Source organism: Oxyura jamaicensis, chromosome Z (genome assembly GCF_011077185.1).
Source record: "Oxyura jamaicensis isolate SHBP4307 breed ruddy duck chromosome Z, BPBGC_Ojam_1.0, whole genome shotgun sequence".
Taxonomy (NCBI): Eukaryota; Metazoa; Chordata; class Aves; order Anseriformes; family Anatidae; genus Oxyura; species Oxyura jamaicensis.
In genome coordinates, this window is record NC_048926.1 from 2424463 (window position 1) to 2450687 (window position 26225).

Here is a 26225-nt window from a genome sequence, read left to right on the forward strand (position 1 = left end):
TTTTTTTTTTTTTTTTTTTTTTTTTCTTTCTCATGGCTCTGCCTTTATTTTCTCTGTACTTTTCTAATTCCAGAGTCTCCCCCTCCACCCTACTCCAGATATCCGATGGATTTTCTCAAACCAACGGGTAAGTGGACCTTTTTAAATGCAGGCAGCTGCCTTCAGATAAAAAGGGAGAACAGCCCTTTCTCAGGGAAAATGTCTTTGTTACACTGATGCATTTCGCTTTTGGGCTACTTGGGTGCCGGGGTGCCTTCTGGTCCCCCCGGAAGAATTAAGGTGTAATTTGTCTAAGAGAGGCGTTGCACAAAGTCTGATTTTACAGCTCTGCCAGGAAACTCGAGGAGGGATCGTGGTGCGGCTCAGGCCCTCGGGCTGGCCTCTGGAGCGAGTGTTTTGGGAAGGCTGTTGCCGGGAAAAACGCGAGGCTGGGGCTGCTGCCGGCTTCTCCTGGTCAGCAGCCCCACGGGTGTCATGCCTGGCCACGGGGAGTTCATGCTGGTAATGGCAGTGGTGCAGCTCGCTTCTGCGCCTGTCCGGATTTTGTAGGAATTTGGGAAACGGTGCAGCTTGGGCAAGCAGCTCCTTGACGGCTGGGAGCCCAAATGAGACCTGACAACTAGGCTTGGCGGAAATCTTGCTGTGTTTTAAGGGAGCCTAATCCCATGCTGTCAGGCTGAGAAAATTAGGAAGGGGGGGCCGGGTGTGCATGTCAAAAAATGAGTATTTTTTTTAGCACCGTTCTGCATGCCTGTTGCTTGTAACCAAATGTCAGGGTGCCAGGGGAGAAGCCCATTTGAGGCTGGCACCAGCTCTCTTGCGGTTGTCTGCATAAACTCAGGGCTGGCAGCGAGCTCGCCGGTGCTAGATAAATAGGGCTGGCACAGGGCAGGAGGAGAGGTGGGGAGAGTCGGAAGCGGGGTGAAGCCGGGCAGGGGCAGCTGCTGTCTCCCTGGGGATTAGCGGATCTGGAGCGCGGTGTGTTTGGGACGGTGCCCCCCTGTCACGCCGGGCAGCTGGGGGACGGCAGGGCAGGGAGTCAAAGATAGATGTGTTTCTGCAGATCGGCTCTGGGTCTTTTTTTTTTTTTTTTTTTTTTTTTTTTTCCTTTCTGCCAGAAGAGCAGTTTCCCTAAAATTGCTGCTCTGCACTTTCTCGGGACTGGCTGCCGCTGGAGTCTGGACGAGTCCCATGGGACTGCCTCGGTGGAGTCAGTCTTTTCAGGCTGCCCTCAGTTGGTTCTTAAAAAAGGAAGGAAAGGAACCCCAAACCTGGGGTGCCTTCGGATGTCCGGGATGCCGTGGTGGGGTCCCATCCTGCTCAGTGCTCCCTTGGAGCACAGTGAGGCAGGACGTGTAACGCTGTGGGCTTTTCCCCTCTGCAATCTCATAGAAACAATAACAAGCCTCTCCATGCCATGTGGAAATAAGCAACACTGTTTAACAGATGATTGGGTTGCAAAGCATGAAATATTTTGCCTCAGCATGAAAAAAACACGAGATAAAGGCTGATGAATGAACGAGGGTATCGGGAGGAGGCTGAGCATCCCAAGCATGTGCTGCTTGCTGCTGGGTTGCAGAAGGGTTGTGCCATGACACTCAGTGAGGCCCTAAAGATTGGTGGGTTCGAGCAAAATTGTCATTATTTCACCTGCATGGTAGCTGGACAAGGGGGTGCTCGCCCCAAAGCGTGTGGTGTTTAGATTTCTTCCTTTGTTGCCCTTGTTTCTCCGCAGCGATGATCCCGGCATGGGACGCACGCTGCTCTGCAGAGGGCTTGGAGGATGCCTGCCCTTACGGAGCTGAAGGAGAGAAGGGTTAACGACTGCCTTCAGCTTCCTGTAAAGATGCTAGGATAAATCTATTAGCAGGGTTTAAACATCCAATCTGCCTTTGCCAGGACCTCATTTTCAGTTAGTCGAGTGATATATTTATTCATTAGCAAGTGTTGACATAAGGTAGCAAAATGTGTGTAAACAGAAAAGCCGCAGAACATGAATGTGCCATTTCGAAAGGAAAAGTTATTCGGATCAGCCAATAGGAAGTGATTAACGCTGCCAATCGGAAACGCAGAAACAACTCGGTTACTCACCAAAAAGTCCTCCTTTTTTTCCCTTTTGAAAGACAAATCCATTTGGCAGTTGAACTCTGACTACCAGGGCGCGTGGGGCCGTGGCAGGCACTGCCGGAGCCTCTCGGTCTGTCGGCGCAGGTGGCTTGCACGAGCTCAGGCTTTCCGGGCGCTTCCTCCGCAGCTTGTGCCGAGGGCTCCGTGTCCGAGCATCCCTGCGGCAGGGCGGGCAGTGCTGTGTGCCCGGTGTTTCCCACCTGTATGTTCAGCAATGCTGGCCAGGGCTGGGAGGGATGGTAGCTGGCGGTGGGACGGCGCAAAGCCCTTCTCCTGCCTGATGTGTGTGTCTTTGGACCTTGGGTAGGAGCAGTGCCGCTGCTTAACTTGGGCAGTTTAGGAAAATGACAGTGCCAATGGAGCTGGGGACGTGCACCCAGGCAGAAACTTGTATTTTTTCCATCAAAGGGGATAGCGGTAATAAAATATTTAGGTGCGTAGCGCTGTGTCTTGTTAGTGCTTCATGTGAACAGCCGTACCTGCAGCAGCACGGGCTCTGACAGCGGTCACCAGTGTGCTTGGTGGGATTATGGCAAACGTCTTCTGGTGGCAGGGTGCTGGGGAGGCTGTGCCATTTGCCTTATGAAAGCAGGGTGCTGGGGTCTGCTGTGGCTGGGGAAATGCCACCTTGGCTTCTGTGTTGGCTTGATGTTGGTATGCTTTTGGGGTTGGACTAGATGATCCTTAAAGGTCCCCTCCAACCCAAACCGTTCTGTGATTCTGATTCCCAGACTTTGCACAGAGCACAAAGGTCTGCTCTTGACAGCCGTGTTACCTGTGGGCAGGCTGTAGGTGTGGGCCAGCTCGCTTGGATGCATTCATCGAGGAGAAGCCGTAGGTGAGGACTTGGCCCATTCCTTACCTGGGATGTCCCCAAGGTCTGGTGACGGCAGCTGGCATGGGGCTGAGCCCGCAGGGCAAAGCCGAGCTTCAGGAGGTGCAGAGCAGCTCAGCATCCCTGTGCCCCTGCAGGAGCTGCCACCCGTGGCTGTGTTGGAAGCGAGAGAGACGGTGCTGGCCTCAAATAATTCCAGCAGATACTCCAACCCACTGTTCAGCAGGACAGGAGCTGCGAGGGGCTGTGCCTGCAGTGCACTCGTAGCCTTGCAGAGCCTGGCTCAGTGCTGGTTCTGCTGCACAGCCATCCGCGGCAACCCGGGCAGCTTTGGAGGGGCACGGGCTGGGCTGGTGCTCACGTGCTGTCGTGGTGGTGCCGGAGCATCTGAGGGCAGGAAACCTACTGAGGTTTTGCTTGCAGAGCCAAATGCCCTCCTGTGGCATTGATTTTCATGGGAGCCAGAGGTTTGGCAACTTCCAGGAAACAGTCGGCACCTTGCAGGGTTGGGCTGGTAGCCACCAGGAATAATTGGACGTCTCCGCGATGGTTTTATATTGCGGTAAGGGAATTCGGGGAGGAGATTCACAAGCAGTAGGCTTGTGTAAACCTCCGATCCGGCGACCTCTCTGGTGCCGAAAATAACACGAGCTTGAGTACCTCTTACTAGCAAGAGCCCTTGGCTAATGTGGGTGATAGGAAGAGTGTGAGGCTGGAACCAGCCGCCTTTAGTGCAGAGAGCCCAGCGTTTGTGCTGATCCCACAGCTGGTCATCCCCTGTGTTCTAGCATGGAGATGCAGCAGCACCGTCCTGTAGGGAGACTTCAGAGGGTGTGTGTAGTTGGCTGACCAAGGGAACTGGCTGCAGCATGGATGGGAAGGGAGCTGACAGCTGTAAATAAGTCATGAAAGCATACTGGGGCTTTCCTTTGACTGTCAGTGTGGATCAGGGAGGGGTGCAGGTGTTTCGGGAGGCTCTCAATCTGTCTCACCAGGGAGGTGTCATCGGGGCCAGAGGACCCACCACACAGGATGGTCCAGCCTGTGCCCAGAGAGCATCTGTAGCCCAAGCAATTGAGGTTAGGGCATTGGGAATCCTCTGTCTGGATTGGAAAGGGTTAAACAGAAGAAAAAGCAAATTTCTTTAAAGAATAGAAAACACCACAAGGCATTTAGAGAGTGTATAGTATACAGTATTTCACAAGTAAGTCCATTTCCTGTCTCCCCTATTGTTTTCAGTTTGATTAAGTATATCCTGTTAAACTGTATATTCCTGTTAGAGCTTATACTTTACTCTGATAAAATAAGGTTATGCACACAGGAGGCTTTTTTCATTGGGATTTCAGGGATGAAGTCTGGAAAAATGACTTAGCAGTAGGAAGTAAAATATCAGGGCTCTCCTGATGGTGGCCCTTGCCATGAGATAAAGCAGTGGGCTAATTGACATCATCAGGGAGCCCAAGTTGGACGAAGCCAAAATTCTCCTGACAGCCGGCCGAGGACCTGGGGGGTTGTGTGAATTTTATGGATCTTCCCTCTTGGCTTCATCACAGCATGCCTCTGAGCTCGTGTTTATGCAGTAGTGACCAAAAAGCTGGAGTTTGCCCGTAGGAGCAGGGGACCGCTGGTGGCTTCTGGCTGTCACTGCCTGGAGCAGGGGAGCAGATGCTTGGGTGGCTCGGGATGGAGAGGCCCAAGCCCTGAACCCAAAAGCTTCTCGTATGTCAGGGGAAACTGCAGACGAGACGGGTAATCTCACCCTGTCCCTTCGGCCGGTGGTTGGAGGGGTAGGACCCATGGGTGCACGCTGTGCTCCCAGGGGGTGGCCAGCGGTGGGTGAGGTCTGCGGCAGCTGCTGGTGACAAAAACCAAGCGGGGCAGCACAAGCTTAGACCGTTTGTGGCAACAGGGCAGTGATGAGACCTTTCCGTTTCAGTTCCCCTTATGGCGAGTACAGGTGTTGACTGCGTTTGGTGCACAAAGCCGCAATTTAAGCATTTTGGGAGCTCCATCAGCTCTGTCATAAGGAGGACAGCCTTGATTTCATTACCTGGTGACTTGGCTGGAGAGGTGGCAGCCAGTCTGTAATTTTTGCCGGTCTATAATCAGCATGGGCTGGTGATTAAGTGCAGCATGGAGCCTTGATTGAGGCGATGAGTTAGGGTGGATGCATCTTGATGAACTACCGTGTCTGTGCAGACAATTAGTAATCGCTTCCTGTTAAATGCTTTGGAATGTGTGTTCCGCTCGCGGCGGCGCTGGGAGCCTGCAGAGAAGTGCATGTATACTGATTTCTTCTTCTTCTTTCCCTCTGCTGCAGCAGATTGTCCAGACTCTGTGCCTTCCTCCACTGAAACAGGGGGAACTAATTGTCTAGCCCCTGGGGGGCTTTCAGGTAAGATGCCTCTTGTTGACCTTACTTCTGCCCGCGGGTCTCTCCACTGCGTCCCTTTGGGTCCCCTTGACCGAGGGTCCCACCTGGCCGAGAACGGGTGCTGGGGTGTTTGGGGATGTGAGTTGCTGAGAAAGGCATGATCAAAGGGGGAGTTGGATTTTGTTTCAGTAGCTGCTTCTCTCGCAGAGGATGCGTTGAAATCCCAGGCAAAGCTGTCCCTCCCCGAAAGCCTGTGTTTCCTTTGAACTCCAGCCTTACGCTCCATTAATTTCGAAGCGAGGCAGGAAGAGGTGTGTCGGGGAAGGCTCAATGATGTTGGCTGTCAGTTTGGTTGTATGCGTCGTTTATCGGAGCAGGTGTGGGTGTCCCTTGTTGAAGGGGATGGTGTCGAGCTGTCCTGGCCTGATAGGCGGCAGTGGCACTGCTTGGGTTTTGCTGGTTGGGGTAACTGGCAGCCAAAGTTTCGTGCGTGAGGCTCAGCTTTTGCAGCGAGTGCTGAATTTTCCTCTTTTTCCCATTTCCCACCTCCTTCAGCCATCATGGGATGGGGCCTCGGGGGGTGGTTTCTGAGGTGCAAAGCCTCCAGCAGCCCTTCTCCCTCCCCAGCCCAGCCAGTCCTGGGGCTGGGCTCTACACATTGATGCTGCCAGGATGAAAGCAGTTGTGCATGCTCACTGGGTGTCTGAAACCATGTACCTGCATGTACTCGCTGATGTTGGAAGGTGCTCTCTTTGTCGGCGTGTCTCCCTGATTTATGATTTGTGGAGCAGTTACGCAGCTCATTGCCCTGAGACTGGAATGTCAGAAATATGTCGGCGGCAGCCGTGTGCGCGCGCGGGTCTGCGTGTCTTTCTCTCTCTCCAGGAATTGCATTTGGTGTGGATGTCTTTAAGTGAGCCTTGTTTGTTTTTCTTTTGGTGTAATATATACCTTGTCTGTTATTTGAGAGGGGAGCATACTGTTTGTTCAAAGGCCCTAATGAGAATTAATCAAACGGAGGGGGAGAGGGAACGGAGCAACTTGTTGCTGAGCTTTTTTTTTTTAGCATGGTGGGATGTTGGGTGTTCCTTTTTTTGCCATTGGAGCCTCTAGCTTTAGGGAAGGCAGGGAAGAAAAAAGAGACTGGAAAAAGAAAGGAGACAAGGAGCAAAACAACACAATAAGGATGTTGTTAGATTTTTTTTTCCCTCCTGAAGTATGCCCGTTGCAGAGGGGAGGAGAGAGTTCAGTTCCACAGGATACCACATGAAATAAGCAGAGGAAGTACTCGCTTTTAAAAGGGGGCTTTCTGAAAGGTTCGGGCTATTGATAACATCTCGTCTGTCTGCTCTGCTCCTGAAGGGAAGGAGGGAGGTGGGGGCCTGGGCTGCAGGAAATCAGCCAGCTCGCTCCGAAGGGCTGCAGGAGGGGAGCCCCAGTGCTGCGCCTTGGGGCCAGGGGCTGCTCCGAGGAGCTGGATGAACAGAGCCCCTCCTGCCCCCCAAAAGAAAGCGCCATCCCCCCTCTGAGGGCAATTTTTCTTTATTTCACGTGATTGGATTTAATTTTCTTCTCTTGGTTATCAAAGGTTTTCCCCCTCCAAAAGCCTGGAAACAGAACCTTTTACGATCATTAACCACTCTTTTTCCTCCACAAATGTAATTGTAGCCATTTAGTTTAATGAGGAGCTGATAGGAGAGTTGACTCATGGAGGGATACGGTTAGCTACACAAGCCATGAAACAAAGCCGAATGCCTCCACATGAAAGAGCATTTGTTTTGAATTTGGTCTGATTTACTGGCATCTCCGCTCCGCTCACAGAAGTGCAGCGCTGAAAATTCCCAACTGGAGAGACCCAGTCAAGAAAGGAAAATAAACGCAGTTTGCAGCAATTCCCTAAAGCTAACCTTCTCCTTTATTTTTTTATTTTTTTATTTTTTTCCCTGGCATGTTTTAGGTAGCAGAAGAGTGCATGTGAAGAGGGCATTAATGAGTCAGGGTGCGCTTGGAGTGCTTCGCTTCAGGGACGAGCTCTCAGCTGGGTCTGGGCAGGCGCAGGCCGCAGAGGCCTGGTGGAAAACCCATCCTCCGGTCTGCCTTACAAAGGGGTGGCTTTACAAAAAGCCATGAAACCTCCATTTCTGTCGATTATTCAGAGGCTGAGGATGTGAGGGTGGTGGCCGTGGGGTTCTGTAGCACTGTGGGTGCCTGGAGCGGTTGCTTTGGGCAGGAGATGTCCGTGTTGTAGTCGTGTTCAGAACCGGGAGGCTTGGCCTGGCTTCTCCAAGGCAGAACGGGTAGGTTTGGTGAGGCAGATCGCTATCAGCAGCGGAGAATTCGGGCAACAGGCCAGCCCGGGGTCGACATCCATTCTGGCAGGAAAGCTGGATGGGGCTTTGAGAAGATGAGGGCGTTGTCAGAGGAGCATGAAGAAGGGAACCGAAGCGAGGATCCTTTGATGAAGGGAGCCGCGGGTCCGGCTGCTGGCGGGGCTGCTCTCTCCTGGAGGCCGAAGGCAGTTTAATTGAATACTAATGAATATTAAATGAATACCAGAGGTGCTGGGAGGGCAGAGGCAGGAGGAGGTGGGAGGGTGTGTGGCATGGCACGGCATGGTACAGCATGGCACGGCCTGGCACGGAATGGCATGGCTGGGGTGAGGGACGGAAAGCGGCGTCCACAAGTGTTTCCCCCACACAACCCCCAAGCTGACCCTGCCTCTGTGAAAAAAAGAAGGGGGGGAGCTGAATGTGAGAATGCAGTCACAGGGAGTCCCCCCCAAAGGGACAGGTGTCCCTGAAATGCTCGGGGTGACCTCCCGTGTAGTGGAGTTGAGCTTTGACATCGACAGTGGCAGTGTGTGGAAGGGGGCAGAGTGCGAGGGGTGGGGACCCAGCCACACGACACTTCTGTGACCTAGCTGGCTTAGTTATAAATAGGGGGGGGGAGAAGGAAAGAAAAAAAAAGGGTGGGGATGAGGTTTGTTCCAGAGGTCAAAATCAGAGCAGAGGAGCTGTGGGGCCTGCGTGCAGCTTGGCTGGATATTAATGCAGCGTCGGCTCATCCTTGACCCCGTGCTGTTCTCCTCGCCTCTTCTCAGGGCACCTCTGCTGTCTCTCCCCATCCATCCCGTCCTCCAGCCTGTGTCCCCCACCTTTCTACCACGTATCTGTCTTTATTCTCGGTGGTCACTGTGTGGGAAAGCTGGGATGTCACCCACCGAAGTGGTTGTGCTCAGGTGCTACCAGCCCAGGTCCTTTGTATCCCTGACGCGGTTGACGCACAGAGCAAAAATATCCCGTTGGAGACAAAAATAATGTCTCTAAATAGGAGACAGAGGGTGGTTTTTCCTGTGTTTTGGCCTGACCTGTTCCCAGCAGATGTGTTTGGTTATGACTGTGCTTTCAAACAAGCAAAGCCGCACTCGGAGAGCCCAGGGTTGGCTGGGTGTGTGATGGGTACAACCCATGGAGCTCTAGGAGCCATCTGATGCTGCTGGGTGGTGGTGGGGTAGAGCTGGGTCTCCATGGGACATGGACACAGTATCTGCATGGACATGGACATGGACATGGACATCTCCCTCTTCCAGCCCTGCTGGTGGCTGTTGGCCGGTGCAGGGTTGTGGTGCCCATGGTGGGCGAGAAGACAGCTCTCCTGTGGGGCAGCTGAATGGTGCTGGGTCTGCCAGCAGAAAGAAGCTCTCCAAGAAGCCCAGGCCGTGACACAGAGAAAGCAAGATGAACTGGCTTGTATCCTCACCACCTCCACCGCTTTTTTTTTTATTTATTTGGGGTTATTCATAAAATACCAAAGGCAAGAGTTTGCCCAGCCTTCAGCCTGTGCTCAGCAGCGTCTGTTGACTCACCCAGACCTTGGAGTTGCCCCAGAGCCTCCCGCAGCCAGCGGACGTCGCGTGACGGTGCCGGGTGGGCGCTGGCCCAAGCCCGCCGTGGCTTGAGGCTGGGCGAGCACAGCCTCAGCCTCTCCCTCCCGCCTCCTCCGCTCAAGGCGTGCGCCTGAAAGATGGGGAAAGACCTGGAAAGTTGGTTGGAGGCTGGAGAGGCACCAGTGGCGCTCGCCTGGGAACAGACCATGCCGGGTCGGATGGGCCGCTTTCCTTCAGGTTTGATTCAGCTTTGCTGCAGAGGCGCCGCGTGCGGCTGAGTGACATTTCATTATGGAATAGCGGGCAGGCCTGGAATGTTTCACTATGCCTCTGATCCCCGCTGGTATCTGCTCGCCGGGGAGAAGCACCTTGCCTAAACCCGCAGCTATTCGCGAGCGGGTCCCGCCGCTCCCCCCGCCGCAAGCAGGATCCCGACCGGCTTCTCCGGCCCAGCCCCCGGGTTGCTTTCCCATTCCCAACCCCTCTTTCCACCTCCCTGTAGCACAGAGTTTATAACCTCCTGTGAAATGCCTTTATTTACAAATTGGCATCCTATTATAATCTGAAATTGAGACATCTTCCTGTGTAGCTAGGATTGTATATTTGTCCCAGGGATAAACAATTGCTTGGGAATTTTTTTTTCAAGTCACTTATTCTGGGTTTATTTTTGAGCATACGTCCCTTTGATATTTTTTTTTGGTTGCTTCCAACGCTGCACGCTGTTGCACCCTTTCCTTCTGAGCCTTGCTGCGGAGCAGTTCACAAATGGTGTGAGCCGCCGTGCCTGGAGCATGTCCCCAAAAGGCACGTCCCCGTCCTCCGAAGGACAAGGTTATCAGGGGTTAATGCATGGGTGACAGCGCTGGAGCCTCTGGAGCGGAGCAGGCTGCCTGCCAGACTAGGAGCCTCGCGGCTGCCTTGCACATCATCTGACTGTGGCAGAGCATGGCCGGGCCAGCGTCGCGGGGAGGGGGGAGCCCGCGCTTGGCACCGGCCCCGCGGCTCTCGGCCCCTTGCCCCCCGTGGGCTTTTGAAGCAGGCTCTCACCCTGGGGTTGCCCAGAAGAGAGCAGGACCCATTGAGTAGTTGCTTTGAACTCCTCCGGAGCCCAGGGAGGAGTTTCTGTGCTCCCCTAGATGTCCTCCCAGGAGGGGTTAAAAGCCAGGCAGGAGCGCTCAGCCCGTGTCACTCCATCCCCCTTCCCAGCAGCGATCTCTGCTTGATCCATTTGCGTTGGCGCCACGGGATTTTTCCAACCAAGCGGTGCCTTGGGAGCAGTCGGCAATAAAATGCAGGAGAAATCCCACCACGAGTGACGTCTGCGCGCTGTCCAGGGAGGGTCGCTGCCTCTTCCTCGCTCGTCCTCATTTTGGCTGGCAGCTCATTTCAGTTTCAGGCAGGTGGCTTTTGGGCCACTGGCTTTTCTCCCGCAACCTGGGGCTTTTTGGGGCAGGAATGGGAGTAGAAAGGTGAATTTGGAAGCTCGGTGCCAGGGAGGGGTGTGCCTGCGTGTTTGCCGGAAAGCAATCCAAACCGCTATCTGTTTGCAAAATAAAATGTACCACTGAGCGCCGGAAACCCGATCGTTGGGGACATTTAAAACGAGACAGGACAAAAACACTCGTACGGGAGCAGTCCTGAGCTGGCAGAGACGGGGCCTGAATCTTTTCCATCTATGCTGTCTGTGATCGGGTATCAGTTACACTATAGGAACAAGTAACATTAACCACATGCATTTACCCGCGGTGGGGATGGGGGGACACAGCGTGATGCTGTTTCTAAATGCGGAGCCCGCGAGCGCCGGCGTCGGAGCGTTGAGGCTGGGGGAAAACGGGGTGTGTGCCATCCAGAGGGGGGCAAACACAGGGAATACAGGACGCACCGATCCCCCCCGAGCCGTGCAGGAGGCAGGTGGGCTGGCGGCCGTGCTCGGGTACTGTACGAGGCCAGGCGCAGGTCAGTGCCAGCCCCGCCACCGTCCCCGGCAGGATTGAATGACCCACGCCGCAGCCTGGCCGCCTGCCTACTGTCACAAAGTAGCTTCCTTTCCAGTTTATTTTCAGCGCCGAGATATTATTAACTGCTGATGCACGCTCTCCGTTTTAGCGGCGGCGTGCGAAGAAAGGCGAGTTCAAGTGACACCCCCCGCCCTCGCTTTTTGCCCGAAATCCCTTCGTTTTGCCCACGCCTGGCCGAGGACGGGCCGTGCGCCCCCGGCACGGTGCTGCGTCCCGCTGCTCTTGAGGAACAAGCAGCGCGGCCCCATCCTGCGTGGTGCGGGGGCCAGCGGGACAGGAAGGTGCTCAGCGTCGCGCAGGATGTCCGGCCGAGGGCTTGTGATTAGCCTTTATTTTATTTTTTTTTTCAGTGTTCTTGTTTTAAACTTTTAATAAAAAAGGGCGTGCTGGGCGTGTTGGGAAAGTGGTGCTGCCCATTGGGCTGGGGGGCAGTGGGGCACCATGGCACCATCAGCCAGGCTGCCACTTTCTCCACCGATTATTTTATTTTATTTTACATTTTTGGCAAGATAGGAGCAGTGCAGTGTTTGCCCATCCTTGCCCGGGGAAGGCTAGGGCTTTTCTCTGCACTCCAGACCCATGCAAAGGCTGCTCCATCCAGGGGACACGCAGGTGGTCCCTGGCTGAGGAATGGAGAAAGGAGGTGAGGAGGTGCGCCCCAGGACGCATTGCTCACGGCCAGCCATTCTGTCCCATTTCTTTTATTTTTATTTTTAACCTTTTTTTTTGGGTAGGCAGTTAAATCCGTGATGATAACTTTCACCCTGTTAATTAACAGGAAACATTGGGACAAGACAGGAAATTACATCAGTCTTTTATGAGGAAACAGCCAAGAAAAAAAAAAAAGAAACACAAGAAAACATAGTTTAGTGAAGGGGAAGAAAGTGCCGGGGGAGGAGGAGAAAGAGAAGAAAAGGAGAGAAAAGGAGACTCCCCCCAATCTCGTGGCGCCCACCTTTCAGAGGGAGGCAGTTCGAGTGCTTTATTTTATTTTTATTATGTTGAAAAATATTTTAATAGCAGGGTCACCTTTGCCTGAACGTTACACTCGGCCACGCTTCTCGACTTACTGAGGAATCTTTTCATGACTTTTCTCAGCTTCCTTCCCCAAACTCTGAGGCCTAGGAAGCTCTTGGCTTGGAGACTAATTTTGGTTTGGCTGCTCAGCCCTCAAAATTGGTCCCCACCCAGTGTCATTATCTTGGTTTTAACTTGCAAAAAAAAAAAAAAAAAAAAAGCAGCTCTGTAAGAGCTGGCTCAGCCCTTCTCTACCCTTTTAACCTCGCTGCACAAAAAGTGTCGCAGCTCCAGCTCCCCGTCCCCTGGCTCCTGCCGTGCCCAGGGCTCTTTCGGGGCTGCCAGGATGCTGGAGATGTCCCTGGGTGCAGGGCTGGAGCATGGCTCCCTCCTTTGGGACTCCTGTCCCTGCTGGGGGGCAGAGGCCAAATGTGGCTCATTCCTTGCCCATTTTTCCCCATTCCTCTTCAATCTCTCCTGGTTTCCACCCACTGCTGTCGCGGATGGTGTGTGCCACCGCACCGTGCCACCTCATCCTCGAGGACAGAGCAGGGCATCGGTGCCAGGTTTCGGTGACTGAAGGCTCAGTTGCCTCCCCTCACTTTTTGGGGTCAATCCCCAGCCTCCAGCACGCCCGCACGGCTTTCCAGGGCTTTCCCTTCCGACGGGGCAGGTGGGCAGGCAGATCTCCGCATTAAGCTGCGCGCTCAGGAGCGCTCCGGCTGCTGAGCCTTCGGAGTATTGTTGCAAGTATGTACATATATGTGTACATAATAAGCGAGCAGGAGTCTATGAATGGTAATTTTCTTTTTGAATAGGTTTTGTTTGTAGAGCTGCCAGCACTGATTAAATAAGCGCTGGCTCGCAGCGGCGAGCGTTGCGGCGGCACAGCTCCGTGGGGCAGAGCTGCCCCGCGCCCCGGCCGTGCCCGTCCCCGTCCCCGCCGTCCCCTCCCGCTCAGGTGCTCCTTCACCCCCGAAACGGGCTGATTTACGGCCGAGAAACTCGGGTGCCGGGGAGGCGGTGAAAGTTCAAACATCCTCTGCTTTTACAACCGGTGGAGTTGGCTCCCGCCCCGGTGACTCGCGGTGATGAAACCGATGGCTTTGGCTTAGAGATACTAAAAATTCCCGGGCTCTGCCGCCGAGGGGGAGCTCCTGCCCAGGCCGCCCGCGCTTTGATGTCTGCTGCGAGGTTGGCAGCGCGGGGAGGTGCCGCAGATATCTGCAACGGGGCCTGCAGGAGGAAAGCAGAAAGCACTGAGAAATCGGGGGGCGATGCGGGGTGCGGCTGGGTTGGGGCACCCCACGCCTCCCCGGGGAAATAACCCCATCACGCCGTGCTGCGAGCGGCGGCGCGGGAATCCAGTAACAGCAGTTTTATTTGGACAGGGAGTCGGGAGCCTGAAGTTACATCACTGCGTTTGAACCGATGAATTCATTTTCTTTGGAAGCCGGGCTGAGACTTTTTAGCTCATTAGAAGGAACAAACTCATAAATCTCCGCGCGGAGAGGCCTGCGGTTTTTCTGTTCTCTGTCACAGCCCCGCAGAGCGAGCGTGGAAAATGTGTCGTGGGTGTCACCGGGCGGGTGTCACCGGGGATGGCGCAGCGAGGTGATTTTGGGGGCAGAAAGCAAGCATTTGGGGCTGGGGGAGATGCACCGACGCGTGACTCCTGGGCTGGCGAGAATGCCGCCTGAAGTGTCCCCCGTGCCACCATGCTGCTGGACGAAGCAAGCGGCTTTTGGGGGCTTTTCAGCTGGGTGTTGCTTGCTTCACAGCTCGGGGCAAAGCGCCGAAACCTCCGACGGTCTGCGAAACGGGGGTGCCAGCTCCACCGGAGCGCCGGGAGGGTTAATTACTTAATGAACGTAATATTCTCTATAATTGCTCAGCATTATTAATCCAGAGCAAAGCAAGAGGCGAGGGGAGGGGTGCGTGCGTGGCGAGGCAGCTCCTCGCTTGTGAACTCCATCCAAGAGCCCTTCGCCGTCCCTTGGGCGCTTGGCTTGCGCCCTGCCCGGGGGGCACGGGGCTGGCCGGGGGGTGGGGGGACGGTGCCGTCCGTCCGTCCGTCCGTCCGCGGCGACCCAGCCCCGGCGTGCCTGCGCGCGAGCGGGCTTTGCCGCATGCTCTTAGGAATAGGCGTGATTAGATTATGAAGGCAGACAGAAGTAATGATTAACTTTTTCAGTCTGCATGCTGTCTCCAGTCTGGCGCTGGGTGTTTTTTTTTCCCCCTAAGTAGGCCCTGGCCCCGAGTCGACAGGGTATTAGGTTGTAAAGAAAGACAGGAGGAATGAAGGCAGGGAGGGGAGGGGAGAGGGGGCGCGTTTTCCATCAGATCCGGGAATGGAATTTATTGGCAGGAATGCAGTAAATGCTCCAAATGCCATCCCAGCTAAACAGTTTTCATAATTGTTACGGAGTGGGGCCGGGGGGGGCACGGCGGGCGTGAAAAGGACTTTTGTTCCAGCCGTGCTTTTCCATGTTTTACATCCCCGCGAGAAGCCTTTCCCTGCCCTCTAGGAAAGAGCTCTGCGCAGGGTGGGTGGTGGTCTTTTTTTTTTGGGGGGGGGGGAAATGTCTGTTTTCGGTCTTGCAATAACTTCGGGGAGAATTACAGGTCAGTGTGCTGCGAGGAGAGGATTTTTTTCATTATGGAAATGAGAGCGGCGGCCATGCCCCATCTGTGTGTGTGTGCGCGTGCGGAATGCACTTAGGAAAAAATGGTAACACACATCTGGGTGTTAGGTATCAGTTTGGAAATACTAGCCTAGTATGCATCAGTTTTTATTAAGGCCTTTACAAGCCCCTTAATGTGTAACCTGCATAGCTACATGCTGTCAGAGGGGAGAATAAAACGTGGAGAGCCGCGGCTCTCCCGGGGGCCGCATCCCCGCTCACCGGGGCATCGCTGGGACCGGACGGCAGCGCCTGTCTTTATCAGAGGAGCTGTGCTTTTATTTTGAATTGGAAATGCCTTTCAAGGTCTTCATCTCCCAAAACGTGAGCTCTGAGGGCTGTGCTCGGGAGGGCCGTGACCCTGCAGCTCGTGGGACCTGGTGGCCTCTGATGGCTTTGGTGGCGGCGGTGGTGATTTGTCCCCGTGCCGAGAGGGTGACGGGCAGGTTGCTGTCGCCGGAGAGGGGATTTTGGCAAGCTCAGCCTCGGGTCTGCTTTGCGTGGTTGGAACTCGGGAGCCCTTTGTGCGCTGGTTTCTCCTTCTCAGAAGGTTTCTGGTTCAGCTCTGGGGTGGGTTGAGGTGGAGAAGGGGTGTGCCCTGCTGGAAGCCAGGCAGGGAGGCGTTTGTTCACCAACGCCGCCATCCGGGGCCAGGACCAGCCCCGAGTTGCTTGGTGGGTGCATGGCTTCGCTAAGGCTTGCTGGGGTTTCCTGCATGCTGAGGAGGAGCCTCCGAAATCTCCTGAAACCTCCCCGATTGTCCTTAAAATGGGATCACACCGGCTTGTATGAAACACGCGCAGATGGGGCGCAGGAGCCCGTGGGAGTGAGGGCAGGGGCTGTGGGAGCATCCTGGAGCCTTGGGAGCAAGCTGCTCCTCCAGGGATGTGTCCCGGCCACCTGGGAGGAGAGCAGTGGGGACATGCGTGGCACAAACAGGGTCTGGGAGGGGAGGGGGGGTTGCATTAGGACTTGGGGGTCTCCGCGTGCACCATCTGCACCCTCGTGCTTAACCGCAGCGCACAGCCCGCCCGGTTCCCTCCCTCCAGGCAGGATTTCTCTTTTCTTTTTGGTCTTAAAATCCCCCAGGGTATCTCCCCCTGCCCCGGGAGGGGTCTCCCCTGTCCCCCTGGGAGGCCTCTTTCTTCCCACCCCATTGCGGGCAGGGCTTGGCGAGGCGCAGGGGGAGGGATTCCCATTCTGCCGCTTTCTGAAAAAAAGAGAAGTTTCCCACACCTTTGAGGGGTGCAGAAGGAGAGGCAGATAAAGAAGGTTCTTTAAATTAAAACTTCAAAAATAATTAGACTGACTGTATACTAAACAACAGCAAAGAGGCCCATTTACTGTAAATATTATGAATGGATTTGGCTGGCTTCTTCATCCCCACCCTTCCTCTAAGGCTTTTCTCTGAGCTGAGTCGAAATTCGGCCTTCAGACAGCACAGTACTCTATAATTTGCATGGCTGATGAGGCCCAAAGCCTGGTACAGAGGAAACTGGAGTCAGCTGGCTCCTCTCTAACCACTGGAGACAGGCAGACAGGCATTTTTGGTGTGTGTGTGTGTATTTTTTCCCCCTTGTAGCTGCAGCAGACTCAGACCGGTGGCTGCAGCCTTGCTGGCTTTTAAAGAAAGTGGGTACAAGAAAAAGGTTCTTCTCTTCTTGGGTAATTTTTAGCCGTGGTAATTGATTAATCACCGTAATTAGGCAGTAGCAATGACTAATAGGATGTTTGTGCATCAAATTTCTGGTTTGGTGGACTCGATGAACCCGGCAGTTTCACTTTGGTTCTTTCTTTCCTGTCCCCGCTCCCCACTGCCCCGTGCACGTCCCCACCTGGCTGCGAATCACGCTGTTCTCCTCACGCCTCGGCTGCCCTCCCGGCCCTGCCTTCCTTCTCCCCGCTGCCCACCCTCGGGGCTTCGTAGCAAACCCTTCCTCAACTGGCTCTTGTGCTCCATAAGCCCCACGGTTCGGGGCTGGGTGCCAGGTGGGGCTCCCCAGGAGAAGGCTGGCCCAAGGTGCCACCACCACGTTGGGCTGGAAACCGCTGGGGGTGTCCTCGGGGACCAGCTGTCCCCTCTTCCTACCATCCAACCCCACCACATTTTGGTGCTGATTTCACAAGGGGGTTTTGCAGCCCTGCTGGAGGCGATGGGAATTCCTGCTCGGGTCCCCAGAGGTTGCCTGGGCCGAGCAGAGCACTCCCGTTAATACAGGAGAGTCTCATCAGTCACCACTAAGTGGGTCCGAACCAAAGCCCTGGTCACAAACATCAGACATCATCACAATCCCGGACTCCTTCCCATGGTGGCTTCTGCCAAATTTTATCCCCTGCGTCCCCATCAGACTCAGAAGACTTCAAATCTGTTCACAGTGACTTGGCTTCTAGACACCGGCCTTTAGAAAACTGAGTGCAAAGGCCTTCCGTCCTTCCCCAGGCAGTGAAAATGGCTCGTGGTGGAACAGGGATTTGAAGTTTCACGCGGAGAAACTGAGATCTTTTTCCAGGCAGGGAGATTTTGTGGTGACAAAGCAAAAGTTTCTGGGGAAAACTCAGGACATCAATTTTTACACAAGGTTGACTTACTTTGAGGAGCAAGGAACCATTTAAGTGATTGGGTGGGAAACTTGCTAATGAATTAAAGAAATTATCTCAAGGCTCTTTGGCCGGAAAGGTTACTGGATAGGGTGAGTAATAAGAAACTGCCTAATTAGACATAGACACAAATTTAAGGTCTAGCCTGTCAATCCGCGGATTAAGGACTCTGTAAGTACCTACTGACACGATGGGCTGTAATGGCTCCTAAAGAGATGTTATGGTCCTATCGTGTCAATAATCCACAGATTAAGGGCTCCCTAAGCAAGCGTTGACGTGACCGACTGTCTTTGGGGGCTCTCGTGCTGGTGGGGGGCACGTCCCCAGGGGCCACCCCGCGGGTGGCTTGGGTGGGCACATCCCTCGGGGGTTACTTTCTCTGCAAACAACAGGAGTCAAAGCATGTGATGATCCCCTAAATTAGCCTTTCAGAAATCATCTGAGCCATCAAAAGCAGGGGAGTGAGGAAGCCGGTGCTGTCTCGCCCTGGTGTGCAGTGAGATATAAAAGGTTTGGGGCAAACATTCCCGTGGGTGGTGTCTGCAGGCTGCCCACAAGCTCCAGTAAAGGCACAAAGACCCTTTTCTGCAGCAGGGTATGTCCTTTAATTTGGATTTTTCTTTGCTTTTGCAAGGCATACCTGGAAATCTGGCTTTGGAGGTTTTTTTGGACTTTTTTTTATTATTATTATTTGTTTGTTCCCCCGCCCAAGGACCCTGTGAATTACCCAAGAGATTAGAAGGGAGGTGACATTTCCCTGTTTTGTGCCTGTTTGTCTCCGCTTTGATTAGCTGTGTGGTTGCACATCATGCTCAGTGTTCTCCTCACCCTGATGCAATTCCTGGTCCCTTCTCGAATCAGAGTTCAGGCGCGTGTTTTTCCTGAGATCCTGCAAAAAAAGGTACTTACAGTGACATGAGGGGCAAAATGGCAACTGCAGTGACTCTCAAGCAAAGACAGGGGAGCATGCAAAAACCTGTGCAGAGCCAACATGAACCACTCCTGGCGTTTTTTTAAAGCGTATTTGCTCGTAAGAGGGGAGGCTATAATCAATTAATTGCGGCAAGTACATTTGCATCTGGCTCGTGGTGCTGCATGCAGGGAATTTGTATGCGAACCACAAAAGCGTTGCACCTTTCCCGCAGGATTTATTGCCTGCTTTTGGGTGGGTGGGAAGAGATCTTGCAGGCGGTGGCGGCCTTTTCTCCGTCTCCATCTCTTCCATCTCTGTATGCAGCAAAAGATGGGGGGCACGGCTCTGCCCCGCGCTCACAAATGCCACTTAAGGTCAGCCAAGAGATTACGGGCGCGAGATGCGCTGAGCTCGGTCTCAGCCTTGGCCCCGACCAGACGACACATTGTGCTGACACCAGTCCAGCCCATTTTTTTATTTATTTATTTTAAGCGCAGATGCCCTCCGTGCGTGCTGACAGATAGAGGAGGAAGGGCTTTTGTTTCATCTGTTCTCCAGCGCTCGGTGCACGTGTACTTTAATTTATCCACCGCCGCTGCCCATTCGTGCTGGGTTGTCGGTCATGGATGCAGGGTCACCACCGTGAGTGGCTCGGTGAGGGCACCCGAAACGAGGAGCTCTTCGTGGCCATGCAGGGGGAGGTGATGGCATGGTGAGGTTGGGTGGGAAATCCCAGCCCAGGCCTCCCGGAGGAATGAGGGAGGGGAGGGCGTGTGATGGTGGGAAGCTTAGGAAGAGCACCAGGAGACCCTTCAGGGTGAAGCTGCTGTTGAAAAGAATCAATACACGTAAATCTCCGTGGTTAAAAACACTTCTGCAGTCGGATAATTTAATTTACGTGTAGTCCTAATATCACCGAGAAAAGATCCAATTACAGGCATTTAAAAACCTAATCAGGAATGCCATTCTATTCCCATTTTCAGCTGAGAGCTGTTCCTGTCACAGATTCCAGTGACGACCTAGATAGCCCCTGACTCGATCAAATGGGAGTAGTCCGGGCGGGTAAGATAGCGCAGTGTGTGCTCAACTTGCTGCTTTCCTTAGAAGTCGGTTGATTACAGGAAAACCTTTAGCTATGTCAAAACAAAACAAAGCAAAACAAAAGATCCCCTTCCCACCTCCCCCCTGATGTTTGTGAACTTGGCACCGGGACAAGGCTGAGATCTGAAAACCTGCGAGCGGCTTTGCTGGCCGCAGCGTTGCTGCCTCTGGGCAGAGCCTGGAAGAAGTGCACAACTTCGGGGGGAGAGAGAAGGGGGGACCCGCTCCTTCCTCTCCTCCACCGCCAGGCAAAAGCTGTGAGCAGCAGCGAGTGCTTTGGTCTCTGTCTTGTGCAGGGCTTGGCTTTTGCAATGGATTCTGGCACTCCTAATACCAGCCCAGAGGGTATTAAGGGCTGGATAGATGGACTGGAAAACATGAAAACATCTAGTGATGAACAGGAGGGATGGAGAAGGCTGATGCACATTTTTAAACCAAAATTTATGTTCAGCGTGTTTTTTTTTCTATCCAAAATGGCCTTAAAAAAAAAAAAAATCAGACAGAAACCTCTCCTGAAATTAGCTGAAATGTCTCAGTTCCTGAATGAAAAAGAACTTTTTCTTCCTGGTCCCCTCATAAAACTGCCAGAACTCTGAAAGAAAAAGTACAGATGCAGATGACACGGTTTCATCATCCCAAAGCTGTTCATGTGTCGAGGAGCAAAGCCGCTTCACGAATTCCTTGCTGCTTCCAGCGCAGCTGCGATGCGAGGTGCGAGTCTGCCGCGGCTCGCGAAAACCAAGCACGGGGCTCTTCCCGGGGCCCTCGGGTCCCTCTGTGGTGTCAGTCTCCCTCACACACTTTCCTCCATGGCACCAAAGCATGAGAAACCCTGGCTCTGGCCTTTCGTTGAGCAGTTTTGGGCAGGACTTGACAATTGCGAGGGTCAGTGCAGGCGGTGGGAAACCTCACGGTCTGTCGGTCCGGCTTGCGTGTTGGGAAGTACCTGGGGTGATGCCTTCGTGGAGCGGTGCTTCCTTCCCCTCCGAGGGATGGGCTGGTAGAAGTCAGGATGGCCCTTCTGGAAAGCTCACAGGGTGTCATCTGGCATGGTAGAAAAATGAGAAAAAAAATGGTTTTCCATGGGAATGAGGTGGCAAGTCAACCAACACAAGCTTCTTCAAAGATGTCGGCACCAACCTGCGGAGAAATGTTGCCCCCAGGAGTTCGGGGTGCCACACTGTTGCCTCGATTTCGCCCCTCCATGCAGGAACGTGCTCTGCGTCGGGCAGCGGTTCTGTGTAGACGCGACTGTGAGTGATCAATATGACTAACTCTCCAGATCCCTGCGGGCGGAGGCTAGCTTTATTTTCAGTTATTTATTTTTTCTTTACAATAAGTTTGCACAATGCACTGGGGGGCCCTTGATCCTGATGGGGCCCCTAGGCAGGCTGCCTTGCAAACCATGGAAATAATAATAAACCAACGATAGCAGCAAATGGAGGGGTGCTTAATAAGAAAATAATGGCGTGCGTGTTTCTAGCATTAAGCATTATCATTGTTTGCTGGAGTATGGGAGCGCTCACAGCTTGCTGGGACTTTTCCAGGCTTTTAGAAAGGGATGCGTTTGCTCCGAGGAGCTCGTAAAAACGATGCTTTTAACTCAAAACTAGAATCCCAAAGTGTTTCTCAGCCGTTTCTGTACTGGCCCACGCAGTGGCCTTGGTTCAGCCGATGCACGGCGCGCTGGCAGTGGCAGCTGGTGGCCCATGAGGACATGTGGCTGCGGGAGACGTGGCTGCAAATTTCCCAGGGTCTGGGGGTTTGTAAAAGTCTGCAGCAGGGCTTGCTGTGGGAGGTGGCACGGGATCATGAAATGACCCCAGTGGGGTGTTTTGGGACTTTTGGGAGCATTTTGCTTCATTTCCGTGCTTAGCCCAGCCTGTGGTCATTGCCATAAAGCGGAGCCTTTTGGGGAAAAAAATTTCCACCTCTGCCGGAAGCGTGCCTGCGTCACTTTTTCCTTCTCTCCTGCAACCTTCTCTCCTGCCTCCGCCGCCCAGGCGATGCCACTGGCTTTTCCCACCCATTTTCCCTGCTGATGCCAAAATGGGGGGAGCAGGGGAGCTCCGCCGGGGTCCCAACAATCGTGAAAAGCGGCTTTGGTGATGGCTGGCTCACCGGGCTGGCAGGGAGGCCTGACCCTGTTTATCCGGGCTCAACCCATATATTCTCATGGCTTTTTGACTAGACGTCCAGTCAACAGCCGAATCCCGCAGACGGAAGACACTCTGGCATATTTATACTGTGTGCTGGCACTGGCTCGTTTAAAAAATCCCGGATTACCTAAGACTTGTCCTTGAGGTCTGGTCACCCCATGTCATTGAAAAACCTAGTGGGATTCATTCATGAACTTCCAGCCCTCCATAAAGGTCTGTTCATTCATAGCCAAGGCAGTTTTCTTTTTCTTTTTTGCCTTTTTTATTAATGCACTGGCAATTAAATAACTCTTTGTAAGTTGCAATGAGCTACTTGTTAAGTGGTCTTCACTAATGCAAGCACAAACTTGAGGTGAAAAAGGCTTTTTTTGCAGCCCCCCTCCTCCTGAAAGGGATGCTTTTATGTTAAAGAAAATAAATAAAAACTTACAGGAATTTCAGCAGGGTTCAATGGCTGTTGCTGCAAAATTCCCTCAACTGCTGTAAAGCAAAAAGACCTGCAGGCTCTAGGCATTGATGGCAGGCTCTGATTAGGTGGGTTGGTTGCTTGGGTTGTGCTTTTTTTTTTTTTATTTCTTTTTACAACCTAGCTTTGCTTTCACGACTCTTTAAACAAACAGCTAGTTAAACCATCCTTAGAAAAAAAATAAAAATCCACCCCTCTCTCTGCGCATGTACACAAACACCAGTTTTGCCCCCCCTGCCTGAGCAGCGCGGTGCCTGACGCTTCTCCGGGGGGAGGCTCCCGTGGCCGCCCCCGGCTCGCTGCCGGGACCAGGGCTCAGGGCCAGCCGCTTTTTTAACAATTAACTTTTTTTTTTCCGCCGTCAACCGAGCTCGTTTCTTTACTTGGGCAAAACTCCCGCTGGCGGGGAGGGTGCGGCATGGGGGGGGGGGGGGGCGCAGCCCAGCGGGTGCCTGGGCGGCTTGCATCACCCCCAAATTGTGCTTTTTTTTTTTTTTTTTTTTTTTTTTCTGGGGGAAAACACAGTCCCGGGGGTGTTTCTTGATAAACACCCGCTTGGGGCATCCTCTGTTGGCAGGGGGAAGAGGGGTGCCAGCACCCCGTTCGCTTAGGGCTGAGGCAACCCAAGCCACGCCGCCCCTTCCCTCGCTCGTCCCCTTTCCCCAGCGGTGCCAGGTTCCAGCAGGATTGAGTTAGAGGAAACAAAAGTCCTGGGAGGCACCGGCAAGGGGAGATGGACGGACAAGCGGCGGCACACCTCGACCCTGTGGTGCGATGCTCTGTGGGGCTGTCCCCCCAGGGACCCCTGGCCCCGCTGTCCCCAGGGGCTGGCAGCCCAGCGACCCTCCTGCTGCCGGCCGGCTGCGCTCGGGCCCGGTTTTAGTAGCTGCCTCCAGCAACTGCAGAAATATTTTCCTTGCTGGCATAGAAATGAGGAAATTAAAAGTGTGCCGCTGGTGTTTTTTTTTTTTTTTTTCTCTTTTTTTTTTTTTTATCCTTTTTTTTTTTTTTTTCCTTAAGAGCACAGTGCCGTGCTTTAAACAGGAGGCCGGAGCAAAATGCCTGTGCTGGGGAAGCAGGCTTATTAATAGCAAAAAGTACAGAAAAATACAGAAAATAAGGCGGGGGGGGGGCTCAGGCGGCACTGCGGGGCCTCACCGTGCTTGGCTGGGGAGGCCTCTGGGTGCTGCCCCCTGCTCGCCAGCTCGCGGCCCCAGCAGGATTTCTGTATTATTATTATTTTTTTAAATACAATTATAGAGATTAATAGTTCCCAGGTCTTAACATGCCTGCGAAGGCTGGGAGGAATTGCTAGCTGAGCAGCACCGGGCTGGTACAGATCCCCCGTCGGGGAAAGGGGGTTTTCACGTTTCCCTGCCCCCGCCCCCATTTTCCTCCTCTCCCTCCCGTGCCGTCCCCTCGCTGCCCACGCTGGGTTAGGCGGAGAAGAAGGAGTTGAAAAAACGGGTTAAAGGAACCAAGTTCGGGGCTGCTCTTGTGGGTTTTTGCGACCGTTTTTGTTAACAAACGCAAGGCTTCCGGTCTCCACCCTGCCGCTGCAAGCCGCCGTCTGCCTGCGCTTCCCGCGGCCTGCCTTCAGCTGGGGGCCCGGCCTGGGCCTCTGTCTCCCCAAAGAGAGCCCCAGCCCCCCTGTTTCACTGGGGTGACCTCCGAAGCATGTCTGTTGGGTGTAAATAAATGTTTTCAGGGTGTCTGGTCCCACCAGACACAGCTGGCCAAGGCAGGAAGGGTGCTGCTGCTAGGCCCCGGCAGTGCTGCTGAGGGTTCGGGCGAGGGACGGCGGCGCTGCGGGTGCTGCTGGTGCCTCGAGCTGCTTTTGGGGAGGGGGAGCTGGTGCTTTGGGCCCTTGTACCCCACCAGAACCAGGTGCTGAAGCAGCACGGCAAACACCCAAACGTGGGTGAGCATAAACAGACTTAACAGTGGCTGTCACACTTTTGGAAGCGGTGGCTCTGCTAGGGCTGCTGGTGAATGTGTGTAGAGCATCACACAGGTGCGGGCAGGCAAGCAACCTCATGGTATTGCCTTGTTTTTGGGTCATATTAACCCCGCAGTACTCAATTTCTCCTCTTTTTCCCTTTTTCTCACTTCCTTTAGATTCCCAAGTTCTTCAGGAGCCGGGGGATCGGTCACACTGGTGCGTGGTGGCATACTGGGAAGAGAAAACACGCGTGGGTCGGCTGTACTCTGTCCAAGAGCCCTCCCTGGATATCTTCTATGATCTACCTCAGGGGAATGGTTTCTGCCTCGGACAGCTCAACTCGGACAACAAAAGCCAGCTGGTGCAGAAGGTCCGCAGCAAGATCGGGTATGGCATCCAGCTCACCAAGGAAGTGGACGGCGTGTGGGTGTACAACCGCAGCAGTTACCCCATCTTCATCAAGTCGGCCACACTGGACAACCCTGACTCCAGGACGTTGCTGGTGCACAAAGTGTTTCCAGGTTTTTCCATCAAGGCTTTTGACTATGAGAAGGCGTACAGCTTGCAGAGGCCGAACGACCATGAGTTCATGCAGCAACCATGGACCGGATTTACTGTTCAGATCAGCTTTGTGAAAGGCTGGGGCCAGTGCTACACGAGACAGTTTATCAGCAGTTGCCCGTGCTGGTTGGAGGTTATTTTTAATAACCGATGACTCGAGACAGAGTGGACTCATGACATTTATACTACTTTGCTGCTATTATTTCCTTCTGAGTGCTTGCTTTTCATGCAAACTTTTTGTTTTTGTTTTGTTTTGTTTGTTTTTTTTTTCCTGTTTTGAGAAATAGCTTATGGAAAGATTTTTGCCTTGGTATTTTGATAAATATATATATTTTTTAAAAGTGTGAATGACCAATAACTCAGAAGGGCAAGAGAAGGGTGCGGGGAGAGGGGGCGGATCGCATAAGATAATTGTTTCCCGCCTCTGAAAGGATTATCCTATGTGATCGAAGACCGGGAAGCCACTTGCTATTTGTTACGTCTCCGTCACTTGGGTAACATGACAGGAGACCCATATTTTTCATGCACCACCTTCCCTTTGCCTCCAGTCGTCCCCAGTGGTGGTGACACCCAGCTGAGACCCCTTCCCCAGCGGTGCTGATCCTACCTAGCCGCCGCCAAACGATGGTGCAAAACCTTCCCAGCCAGGTCTTTACCCACCCTTGTTGATTTTTTGTTGTCGTTGTTGGGCTCGAGTCTCGTCCCTGTGTTCATCTTGTCCACCGCAGGAGTGTGGGTGTTGGGGGAAGTCTGCCCATCCTTCCGCTGCTTTTTTTATTGTCATGGATTGATGCAAGGGGAGAAAACAACCGTGAAGAAACCGTGCATGGCCCGTGCTTTACAATTTGAGCTGAGATGCGAAGTGACAGCAGCATAAGCTTAAAAAAAAAGAAGCAAAGCAAACAAACAAACAAAAAAAAAACAACAAAACAAAACAAAGAAAAACAAATGGGGAAAAAAATAAAAAAGTGTTCATGATAGTTGGTCTGTTGTAACCTGCTTAGATCAGGTTATCCCGGTACCATCGTATCTGGAAATGCAGTTGTGCTTTCATTTCTTCTTGAATTCATACACAAGTATGATACTTTTACACTGTTCTTAGCTCAATGAGCATGTTTAGACCTTAACATAAGCTATTTTTCTAAATATAAAGGTTTAAATGAACAAGAGAGCATTCTCATTGGAACTTTAGCATTGTAGTGCTTTGGAAATAAAACAAAAAAAAGACTCCTTAAAAAAACCCTGAGATTTATTGAAGAAAAAAATGTATTTTATGTTATATATAAATATATTATTACTTGTAAATATAAAGACGTTTTATAAGCATCATTATTTATGTATTGTGCAATGTGTATAAACGAGAAAAATAAGAAAGATGCACTTTGCTTTAATATAAATGCAAATAACAAATGCCAAATTAAAAAAACAAAAACAAAACAAAAACCCCACGAGATTGGTGTTTTTTTCTATGGGTGTTATCATCCAGATGAATGTTTTTTCTAAAGGAGTTTATGTTCCATTGAAAAATAAAAACGTACACTTGA

The 26225-nt window shown here is 52.9% G+C and overlaps 1 protein-coding gene across 3 annotated transcripts; it reads left to right on the forward strand.

The window, feature by feature from the left end:
* The first annotated feature begins 18 nt into the window (after positions 1-18).
* Positions 19-26225, forward strand: SMAD7 (SMAD family member 7). 3 transcript variants are annotated; one of them, XM_035310601.1, is made up of 3 exons: positions 19-127; positions 5283-5357; positions 24297-26225. In XM_035310601.1, exons 1-3 carry the CDS (start codon positions 106-108, stop codon positions 24833-24835), a joined length of 636 nt encoding a protein of 211 aa, XP_035166492.1. In that variant the 5' UTR covers positions 19-105; the 3' UTR covers positions 24836-26225. The 3 variants fall into 3 exon arrangements, with proteins under 3 accessions (XP_035166492.1, XP_035166494.1, XP_035166493.1); XM_035310602.1 differs by having other exon boundaries at positions 69-127; positions 5286-5357; XM_035310603.1 differs by lacking the exon at positions 5283-5357.

What these genes read in the sequence shown, in the direction of transcription:
- SMAD7 (XM_035310601.1), top strand. Translation starts at nt 106, where the DNA reads ATGGATTTTCTCAAACCAACGG. An exon ending in GGATTTTCTCAAACCAACGG is followed by an intron (nt 128 to 5,282) that starts GTAAGTGGACCT and finishes CCTCTGCTGCAG; the next exon opens with CAGATTGTCCAGACTCTGTG. An exon ending in AGCCCCTGGGGGGCTTTCAG is followed by an intron (nt 5,358 to 24,296) that starts GTAAGATGCCTC and finishes CACTTCCTTTAG; the next exon opens with ATTCCCAAGTTCTTCAGGAG.